General features: G+C 42.8%; 1 protein-coding gene across 1 annotated transcript; it reads left to right on the forward strand.

Moving 5' to 3' along the window:
* Positions 1–666: 666 nt before the first annotated feature.
* Positions 667–7,055, forward strand: LOC121606109 (complement component C7-like). The gene is made up of 18 exons (XM_041936263.1): positions 667–815; positions 1,067–1,128; positions 1,254–1,332; positions 1,457–1,598; positions 1,685–1,829; positions 1,922–2,060; positions 2,445–2,588; positions 2,682–2,925; positions 3,217–3,330; positions 3,431–3,597; positions 3,695–3,923; positions 4,705–4,876; positions 5,008–5,095; positions 5,637–5,769; positions 5,853–6,041; positions 6,157–6,253; positions 6,329–6,513; positions 6,605–7,055. The coding sequence occupies exons 1-18, from the start codon at positions 810–812 to the stop codon at positions 6,787–6,789; spliced, it is 2,520 nt and encodes an 839-aa protein (XP_041792197.1). The 5' UTR covers positions 667–809; the 3' UTR covers positions 6,790–7,055.
* The last annotated feature ends 4,512 nt before the right edge of the window (positions 7,056–11,567 follow it).

Consider the following 11,567-nt stretch of genomic DNA (forward strand, 5'->3'; position numbering starts at 1 on the left):
GCCAGCATGTGCAATAGCAAGACACTCAAACTGAGGCCTTGACCACACGTAAACAGATACTTTTTCAGTTGAAGAAAGAACCATCTGCACACACACGGTCGCAGAACTGGTTAAAAATGTTCACACCAGTAGGTGGCGACAAAGTCTACATCTAAAGTCTATATTTAACACTTTTCTGGCACACAGCCTTGCAGTACCAAACGTAAACTAAGCAGCAGTTCACTGGCATGTTCAAGCCATGCGCAAATTGAGATGATGACATCATCATTTCTCAAACGCTGCATGTCAAGCGTACACAGGGATTGAGGTGTTTTAAAAATCTCCTTTTAGTGACCTAAAACGTTGTTTGTGTGTGAACAAGAGGCCCAAAAGCAGAGCAGAATGTGAAATATCTGCATACATGTGGTCAAGACCAGAAGCAGCTAAAGGGACCTCGGCCATCATTTACCTGATTGTTTACACCAGTGCTTTTCCTACTGCAGAAAAAGGCCTGTAGACGTTCCACTGCGTCCTGGTTTCGTGCATGATAGCCTACTTAATTTATGGCACACCTGAAACCCAGCACAGCAGACAAAGATTCTCACTCCAAGAGGAATTTTTCTTTCGGTTTCAGAATGATCCTCTGGGGGAGCTTTTTTGGCACACGCACACACACACACACGCACACACACACATCTTTTCCCTCATGAAGTTCCAAGGAATGTCCTTCCAAGAGTTTGACTCCCTTGCAAGAACAGAACTTACAGCAATATAAATATCCTGTGTCAAAGCCTGTTGAAGACTCTTCTGTTTGCTGCTCTTCACTCACCATGAAGGCAAGTAGACTTTACACTCAATAACAAGGAAACGGCAAACACATTCCTCAGATTTCTGCAAAACATTTGATGTACATTTAAAGTGAGATCTGGTTTCCGTTAGAGATTCCTCTCTCATTCTCGTCTCTTCTCTTCTCTTTTCTCCTTTTCTCTAATCGTCTCTCCTCTTGTCTTCACTTCTTCCCTTCCCTTGTCTTCTCTTTTCTTTTCTTCTCTGCTATCCTTTCTTCCTCTTGTCTTCACTTTTTCAGAACATTACGCAACTCTTCTCAGCAGTCTTGCCGTGGCTGCTACTGCTGTTCACTCCATTAGGGTAAATCTGTTTTTGCTGCACTGTTTCAACATTAGAAATGACACAAATATGCAATGATGATTTGGTTTTATTTGATTTGTTTGCTTTCTTTCATTGAATTATTTGATTTAAATTTCATTTCTGAGGTTTTGTGACCAGAGAGTTCATTGCCAGTGGGGGCCTTACGGTGATTGGTCACAGTGTGACGGCTGCACCAAATTACAGGTAAGGAGATGATGATAGAATATACATTTTAGCAGCAAAACTGCTCAAAATGATGTTTGTATCAATCTATGCGCTTGTTCATGTACGTTTTTTCATATGTCTTCATCACATTACTGTGTTACAGACAAGAAGCCGAGTCATGGCCGTCTACGCTCAGTTTGGAGGGAACCCCTGCGATGGAGGGCGGACTCAGACCAGGTCCTGTGAAACCACGACAGGCTGCCCTCTAGAGGATGGGTGCGGAGACAGGTTTCGCTGTCGATCGGGTTAGAAGTAAAACTGTGTTCACCCCCAAAATCACACAGAATTAAAGAACAATCACTGAGCTGTAAGACTGTCTCTTGACCCTCAGGGAAGTGTGTCAGCCAGTCTCTGGTGTGTAACGGGGATCAGGATTGTGAGGAAGATGGACACGATGAACGTGTCTGTGGCACTGAAAAATACATTGTGTGTACAAAAACAACTCTGCCGCCTAACGTTGAACACTTGGGACTCGGGTAAGTGACCTGTTGGTGTTGGTGCACCCGTACAAGCACACACAAGCACGTGCCAAATGCTTACCAGTGGGATGCTTTTATTGCTTCTGTAGGTTTGATGTGGTTTCAGGGAAGCGGCGGGCCAGTGTCATTAACACAAAGAGCTTTGGGGGCCAGTGTCGCACCATCTACAGCGGTGTCCACAATGCTATCTACAGACTGCCCCTCAGTACTATCCAGTACAGCTTTTTGGTTGGTCATGGAAACAGCAACAATTGCAATTAATGTTGAAACTTCTCTTGGTCATGTCATTCTGCAAAGGTACCCTGTGGAGTTTTGATTGTTAATAAAATTTGTTTACATTCAACATTCCTCATCATCCACCTTCTTCTCTTGCTTCTTCTATTGTTGCATTCCCACCATTTACAACATTTTACTGACACCAAATAAATGTTTGCATGCACTACTGACCTCTGTTCGTCAGTATCTTTGCGAATGCTGGAAAACTAGTTGTCAAAGCATGACTCTGCAGCACTCCTAGTGGTCAGAATCTCCACAGGGCACCTTTAAAGACATCTCCTTTTAGTGCATTTTTTGTGCACATTTCTTTCATTAAATTAATTGTGCTGCTCTCAGGTTAAAGCTCAGAATGACTTCAGTGATGAGATGTTCTCCAGCACATGGCACTATGCAAAAGACATTGTCAACAGACAGAAAGTGTCCGGGACCACAACAGGATATCGAAACTATGACCTTCACGAGACAGAAGACAGAAGCAGAGTGAGTAGGCACCTTTTATGACTGCATCTTTAACATCAAACCCCAGCAACAATATTGTTGTTTTTTTTTTTGTTTTTTTTTTGCTCCTTCCAGACCCAGAAGATTTTAGTTTTAAAGAATGACATAGAGGTGGCTCAGTTCCAGAGCAACTCTGCTCAGTATCTCCCGATATCTGAGGAGCTGTGGAAGGCACTGGTCAAACTCCCCTCAGTCTACAACTATGCTGCCTACAGGAAGGTTTTGGAAAGGTTTGGAACACACTACCTGTCTGAGGGAAACCTTGGAGGCTCCTTCAAGGTCCTCGCCAGGATTGATGAAGAAACAGAAAAATATATGTGTGAGGATTCACGAATCATCAGCAACTGAACTTTACAGTACAAAAATACAACAAGCCCATGTTGCTCACCACTGACCCAACATGGCTAAAGATGACATGACCATAACGCTAATAACAGTAAAAATGTGCAAATGCAAATGTTTATGTGTCATGGGTGAATGCAAATTTGCAAATAAGTCAATCAAATTACATAATTTAAAAGTAAAGATAAATATGCACTATATAGTGAACATCCTGCCGGTGATTTCCAACACTAACTTTTGTTTCCTTTTGTTTTCTGTTGTTTTCAAGTGAGGGAAAGCCATCAGTACAACGAATGTGAAAGGACTAAACGTTGGATTCTTTTTTTCCCCATCACCCGCGTGGACTGCAGGAGTGGTCAACACAGCCACACATCATCTCATGGTGCAGTGTTGATGTTAATTCTACAAACATACTAGAGCCTATGAAAGCAGGTGAAATCTCTGAATGTTTCTGTCATCCCTGCAAACCTTTGTATAAATAGGTTCAACCAGGAATAGTCAGGTGAAAAGAGTGGATGTGGAAGGAGGAGGCATCCAACATATTGCAGCACTGAAGACCATGCAGCTCGCTGATCCGAATAGGAACTGGGAAATGTACTCAAACTGGGCTGACTCTGTTCGATCATTTCCACAAGTCACAAAACAAAAGGTGAGAGAAGGGCATTTAATTGGGTCATCTTATCAGATAACAGCCTTCCATCTCTCATTAGTCTGACTCACATGACCCCAACTCTTGTTTTGGGCAGCTGCGGCCGCTGTCAGAGCTGGTGAAGGAGGTCCAGTGTGCAGGGGTGAAGAAGCTCTACCTTCGCAGGGCCATAGAGCAGTACCTTAGCGAGAGCGACCCCTGCCACTGCCGGCCCTGCAGAAACAATGGCATCGTCGTCATGGATGGAGATGAATGCAAATGCATCTGTAAGCCCGGCACGTCAGGCCTGGCCTGTGAGCAGGGAACTGAGGTGGAGGGTCAGCAGGGTGGGTGTCACATTTCAGACAGGTTCTCGCAGTCAGTTTGGGCTCGAGGAAGGTGGTTTGACATTTTTAAAGGAATAAGTCGGGAAATATTCTCATACTCTTTCTTGCAGAGAGTGAAATGGGAAGATTTATACAGGTGGCTCTGTCCAAAAGTAAAAAAATCTGCTGAGCAGCACCTATGAACCACAAGAAACATATCTTGTTTGTTTTAAATGGGCAAGTACCAAATTGTTAAAATTAGGGGATGCCAGGAAGCTCCAATCTAACCACAAAAGCACATTTTCACATGTTTAATTTTTGCACAGATTAAATGAAAAAGATATTGCATGTTAATTAGTGAGCTGTAGAGGTGCTGTTAGCAATTTTGATACCTCTGGACAGAGCCAGGCTAGCTGTTTCCTCACATTTTACATTTTCAGCCTTTATGCTAAGCTAAGATAGCTGACTGCTGGCTATGGCCTTATGTTGAATGCACAATTAAGAGAGTGGTATCAATATATCATATCGAAGAATTTGACATTTCCCAAAATGTCAAATTATTCCTTTATATCAACTAAAACTGGTGTTGGACATGCAAGTTCTTTTTTTTTCTGGCCATGTCTAAGTATATAATAAATAGTCTTAATAAAGTTTATTTAAGTCGCGGTTGCGGTGTACGCTCTTCGCCAGGCTGAATACCTGTAGGTGCCCACCTACAGTAATAAACCCTTCATTATCACATGGACTGTAATATGTTTCTCACTTCCTCCCTCTTTCTTCCTTCCTGTTTCTGCTCTTTAAGGAGTGATCCACGGTAGCTGGACCTGCTGGTCCGCCTGGTCGTCGTGCTCTGGGGTTCGAAGGTCAAGAAGTCGCTCCTGCTCTAATCCCACTCCTCAAAACGGGGGACAACATTGCATCGGAGAAACAACTGAGACATCTGACTGTGAAGACCAAGACTTGAAATACTTAAAGTCAGAGCGAGTTTTATTGTTCAGTATGAACTTTTGTAACAGGCACCACCAGTCAGTGCTTTGAATTTTCAACAAGAGGACTTTTAATGATGAAGTTATACAACATCCTATATTAAACTGTTTTTTTACAGAAACATGGAGCCTCAGTGCTTTGACCAAACACTCACAGCGAGTCAGAGGTGTGGAACCCCACCTGCTCTCATCAACGGCTACGTCCTGGTAAGGATGGAGCCAAACTTCAATTTACAGTGAATTGTAGAACAAATTATTCCAAACATTTAACACTTTTATAATCATATTAATTGCAGCTTTTTCCAGTATTGATTCAGGATTACCCCGAAGCCCACAGCACTCCTCCTCATATAATCTGTTTTTGCATGAGTCAGCCTAATTTACAGAAGAATACACGCCCAGATTTTAATATGGAGAAATTATTTAATGTGGTAAACCTAATAATGTAACCTCTGAAGCACAACATGGAAAAACAGGCACCAGTGTGGGAGATGTTTTTGTGCATGTGTCATAGATGATCAATATTTACATTCAGAGCTTTAAGAGAGTATTTTGTATAAGAGGGGCTATGAAATTAAATATTTATTATGTCTCCTTTGAAGTGAGGGAAATGCACCTGGCTCAGTATCACATTTGTTATTCATATTTCAGTCTCCCTTCAGTTTTCCTTTTTTAAGAGGATTCTGTGCAAAGGTCAGAACTGAAAAATGGAACTTAATCACCTGATTTGTCGCCACGTGCTCCTCAGGACCCTAAGGACATTTACCTTGTGGGCAGTAAGGTTGAGTACACCTGCACTGACGGTTACTACCTTATCGGCCAAACAACCCTAGAATGCACTGCTAATCAAACCTGGTCTAGCAGGCCTGGACTGTGCACAGGTGAGTACCTATAACCAACGGTTTAACATTATTGATCACATTGAATCACAGTGTTGTTTTATTAAGTCCAAATTTTCTGCCAGTCTCAATGTGCAGGCTTGAGTCCCTCACTGATGGCGTCACAGCCTCTCCTCTAAATGAGGCCTATGGCATAGGGGAGACAGTCACCTTGTCCTGTCCGCCAGGTCAACAGCTTTTAGGAGAAACAATGATTATATGTGACCCCAGTCTGAATTTTTCACCAGACCCAGCAGACACCAAATGCAGCCCAGGTAAGTTTTACTTTGAGGTTCATTCAAATTGTTTAATGGACTTTATTTTCATCATTGCATGCACGGATATTTGTCAGTTAGCAGTGTGGAAGAATGATTTCCATGTATCCTACAGTCACTGTGCCACAAGTCATCGCTCCCTTGGTGCAATGTAAACCATGGGAGAAGTCTTCCAGAGGAAAATGTGTTTGCAAAATGCCTTTTGAGTGCAGGTATGTGGACTCCACTAATCATCAATACAGTCATGTGACTTTTTGCAAATCAAACTGATGTGATTTTGTCACCAGTTTGTCTTTGGAGGTGTGTGCCAGTCCTGTTGTGAGGAGAAAAACAGTCCTTCTGAATGTGTGCAAAATGCATGCGCTGCAGTGTATGGGCAAGAACCACGTGATCGAGGAGGATGTCGCCTGCAACTGGCCGGAGCGTAACACGACAGGCTGCGCCAACTGTCACATGTGGGAGACCTGTGATGGTAGGGACATCCGAGGTCATAAAAGATCCATGACAACGTGCAGTATTTGAAATGTGTACTCATCTCATTTGTCTCCACGTCATTCTGCCAGATCAAAGCAACGAGTGTCGCTGTAAGGACTCTGCAGATTGCTTGAACCCAGGATTAAACGTGTGTGTCCGTGTCGGGGAGGACGCGACTGCAGCAAATCAGACCCTGAGCGAGTGTGAAGCAGGGCTGAAGCGGTGTAAAGGAGAAAAAGTGTCAGTTGTCAGTATCCTGCCTTGCACTGCCTGAGGATGCAGGAGGAGGATTTGACCTCACGACCTTCTATCTCCACCTTCCTTCAAACATTGATCCTGTATCACACTTTCCTCGTGCATTTCCAATGATTGTATTAAGAGTCACTGCTTCAACTCATAGTGAAATCACCTTGTTATTCATGTACAAAACTATGGTGTTAAACTGTGTTCAGACTGTGTTGAATTCCGTTTCATTATTTCGCTTTTGATGATGGTCTTATATACACTGCTCAAAAAAATAAAGGGAACACTAAAATAGCACATCCTACATCTGAATGAATGAGGTATTCTTATTAAATGCTTTGTTATTTACATAGTTGAATGTGCTGACAACAAAATCACACAAAAATTATCAATGGAAATCAAATTTATTAATCCATAGAGGTCTGGATTTGGAGTCACACTCAAAATTAAAGTGGAAAAGCACACTACAGGCTGATCCAACTTTGATGTAATGTCCTTTAAACAAGTCAAAATGAGGCTCAGTAGTGTGTGTGGCCTCCATGTGCCTGTATGACCTCCCTACAATGCCTGGGCATGCTCCTGATGAGGTGGCGGATGGTCTCCTGAGGGATCTTCTCCCAGACCTGGACTAAAGCATCCGCCAACTCTTGGACAGTCTGTGGTGCAACGTGGCGTTGGTGGATGGAGCGAGACATGATGTCCCAGATGTGCTCAATTGGATTCAGGTCTGGGGAACGGGCGGGCCAGTCCATAGCATCAATGCCTTCGTCTTGCAGGAACTGCTGACACACTCCAGCCACATGAAGTCTAGTATTGTCTTGTATTAGGAGGAACCCAGGGCCAACCGCACCAGCATATGGTCTCACAAGGGGTCTGAGGATCTCATCTCGGTGCCTAATGGCAGTCATGCTGGAGGATGTTGCAGGCAGCAGAACGTTCTCCATGGAGTCTCCAGACTCTGTCACGTCTGTCACATGTGCTCAGTGTGAACCTGCTTTCATGTGTGAAGAGCACAGGGCGCCAGTGGCGAATTTGCCAATCTTGGTGTTCTCAGGCAAATGCCAAACGTCCTGCACGGTGTTGGGCTGTATGCACAACCCCCACCTGTGGACATCGGGCCCTCATACCACCCTCATGGTGTCTGTTTCTGACCGTTTGAGCAGACACATGCACATTTGTGGCCTGCTGGAGGTCATTTTGCAGAGCTCTGGTAGTGCTCCTCCTGTTCCTCCTTGCACAAAGGTGGAGGTAGCAGTCTTGCTGTTGGGTTGCCCTCCTACGGCCTCCTCCACATCTCCTGATGTACTGGCCTGTCTCCTGATAGTGCCTCTATGCTCTGGACAGTACGCTGACATACACAGCAAACCTTCTGGCCACAGCTCGCATTGATGTTCCATCCTGGATGAGCTGCACTACCTGAGCCACTTGTGTGGGTTGTAAACTCCGTCTCATGCTACCACTAGAGTGAAAGCACCGCCAGCATTCAAACGTGACCAAAACTTCAGCCAGAAAGCATAGGAACTGAGAAGTGGTCTGTGGTCACCACCTGCAGAACCACTCCTTTATTGGGGTTGTCTTGCTAATTGCCTATAATTTCTACCAGTTGTCTATTTCATTTGCACAACAGCATGTGAAACTGATTGTCAATCAGTGTTGTTTCCAAAGTGGACAGTTTGACTTCACAGAAGTGTGATTGACTTGGAGTTACATTGTGTTGTTTAAGTGTTCCCTTTTTTTTAGCAGTGTATTAAGAGGCAGAGATATGCTTCCCAAACACAAGTTGTCTTTTCATTCTGTCCTGTTGATTTCTTAATATGTTACACACACAAAACACACACATAAAGCAACCTAACTGTCCCTCGAGTTGATGTTCATGCGGTGATGTTGACTGATTTGGTCTATTTCAGAAGATGCCCTGTGCTTTCTAAACCAGACAGCGTTCAGCCTGCCAAGCAAACCCCTGCTGACGGTCTATTCCTGCCTCTGGCTCGCTGCCCCCTCGCATATGCATATATGTGTCTGAACCTGCCTGTGAAACTGCATGAAGACACTGGCTTAAAATCTCTTCATCCCACCCAAATGCTTAATGTCAGCAGATGTGCGTCCCTCAGTTACGCTGTGCACAGAGGCCGGTGGGTGAGAGGAAGGTGCAAGAACTCAAATGCACACATGCACGCACTCTTACAGAGGTGACACACAAGCTGATAAGTTTTTGTGTGACAGAAAGAGTATTGAGGCGTGTACAGGCAAGCTATCACTCCCTGTGAGCTCTAGATCTCATTAAACCAAGGAACTCAAAATAAATCTACAGATGGATGAAAAAATGGATGTGGCAGATGAAAGCCTAATCAAAGTGTCTGGAACTCTACTGGAGGGTTGAACACCATTCTTCTTTCCCTCGTTTGGTGTTTTGATGACGGTGGTGAAAATTTTGGCTGTCACATTTGTTCAAAGCTGTTCTGGAGAGTCGAAATGCGATGAAAGTGAAGGTCTTAGCACTTGGCTCATATCGTTTTCATCAGTTCATTCAGTTACCCCGTGTTACCTGTATGGAGGCATCTGCAGAGTTTAAGAAGGAGGGTGAATCTACACACTTTACAATACTTGCATTATATTATTAGGTGCTACTGGCATTTTCAGCCCTGTTCTTTGTGGTGATGCATTTTTAAATGGTCCATGGTGAAACGTGTAAAGTATGGCCTGAATTTTAGTTTGAAATGTTCAAAAAATGAACAAACATTACCAACAAAATGTGAAGAAGTAACAGTCCTGATGATGTGTCAAAGACGTCTGTTGTGTTGCTGAGATATCTACTGAAGTTAGCATAGTAGCTAGCCCTGGCCCTGCCTCTCTCATTGGACCACTTTGTACCTCATGAGTCTCTAGCCCAATAGCATAGCTCAGTTGATCTGATGCTAGTGGATAGCTACCGCAAAGAGCCACAGTAGCATTTACTCTGGTGATTTTCTGCCCCCTATTTGTTTGGAACCTTTAACAGGTGGCCCATTCTTACAAAATGTACTTAACGAAGTGGGTGAATTTTCTCAATCCATAAAGGAGGCCTTTCCTTTCCATTCAACAGAAAAAATATACTGTATCTGTTTTCAGAACACCTGACAACAGATTTACATATAAAACTATAACACTATCCATCCATCCATCTCTTCTATAGTTACTTATGCTGCATTGTGTGGAGGACGTCAGTGCACGCCTGCATGTTTTGGGCACGTCACCATTTTGTCAAAGGAAACATGCTCACATTCACACCTTCAAATTCACCCAACCTACATGTATAAATTAGAATAAATAGTATACATATGGAGTTTTTGGGTTCATAAGGGTTTGTGAAAGAAGCCATGTCATCCACTGATCACTGAGGAAACGTTAAAATGTGCTTCATTCCAGCTGGATCACGTTCGAGGTCTTTCCTTTTCAATCTATTTCTCCTACCCTTTGTAAATACAAACAAACGCTGCTTGTTATGGACTTTATAAAAGATTATCTGGCTTTTCTCTCTCTCTCTCCCACTGTATCACCATCAATCTTTGTCCCCCTCTAACCTCCCACACAGAAATGTTTACTCTTCAAACAGGCTTAATAGTGGAATATTCACAGCAAGCTAGGAAAAAAACTAGCACACAGAAAATGTTGGGGTGCTTTCCCAAAATGTTCTTCCTTACACATTCGCCTTTGATGGTCACCTGAAGTGCAATCAATCCATTAAATTAGTCTATTTTGACTTACAGTTTGAATTTCACCAGATCCCAAACACCTAACGTGCCTTTTTTGAGTGTTTGTCTCCATCTAGTGGACAATTTAGTGGATTACAAATTACAGAGACTACTTGATTGGTTTCAATAACAAAAGTTTTATTAACAATGTAAAATGACCTATATCAGCTTTGACTACTGTACCTTCACCGTGCCCTAAACATCGATCACTATCATTAAAAAGCAAGACCCATGCTGCCTGCCCTCCGTCTGCACTGACCGTCTCAGACAGCGGGAGACGCTCCCTGCTTGTACCAACCCAGAGATTCTTTGCTAACCTACTCCAACTTTGAAAATAATTCAGAGAGCATTGCGTAAAGAGTATGTGTATATACAAGTCTAATGTCTGAATTTATGGATAGATATCGTGTGCAAAGAAGTTTTCTTTTCGAGTATTGTATCATATTCCATCTTGAAGCTGGAAAGTTACGTTGGGTACAGGTTCTTGGTTTATGGAAGACTAAATTAAGTACATTAAGAAGAAAAAACAGCAAGAAACAGAAAACAGAGACTGTAATACACAACAAACTTACTCTGCACAAACCTGTCAGCTCAGCTCAGACAGACAAAATGTATAACTTCGCCTTTGCAAGTGCCATCCTCAAATATTCGGATGGCATCTATTCATAAGTTATCACATTATTTCTGACAAAAACAGACAATTATATTCCCTTTTTTTTAAACATAAATCCTCATTTCATTCATTCAGGAAGTAATTGAACATTGACATTATTTCAAATGACCTCTCATTCTCTTTTACATTGGACAAGCAGATATCTGACTTCATTTACCAAAAGAGGGAAAATTTGTTGCAAAATATCTTAAAATATATGTTCATGACTTTTTGTTTTCATTACATTGCAGTTACAATTCTTATTCGTATTACAAAATAAAATTATAAAATGGGCAGCCTTTAAAAAAAAGAGAAAGAGACAATTTATTTGAAAATGGCAGTAATAGATTGGTGGGAGACACAAGTGGTGAAGGACAGTGGGTAATGGTGTCTTGTTGCCGCCTCCTACCCACAAAGGCGGGGCCC

Source organism: Chelmon rostratus, chromosome 5 (assembly GCF_017976325.1).
Source record: "Chelmon rostratus isolate fCheRos1 chromosome 5, fCheRos1.pri, whole genome shotgun sequence".
Lineage (NCBI taxonomy): Eukaryota > Metazoa > Chordata > Actinopteri > Chaetodontiformes > Chaetodontidae > Chelmon > Chelmon rostratus.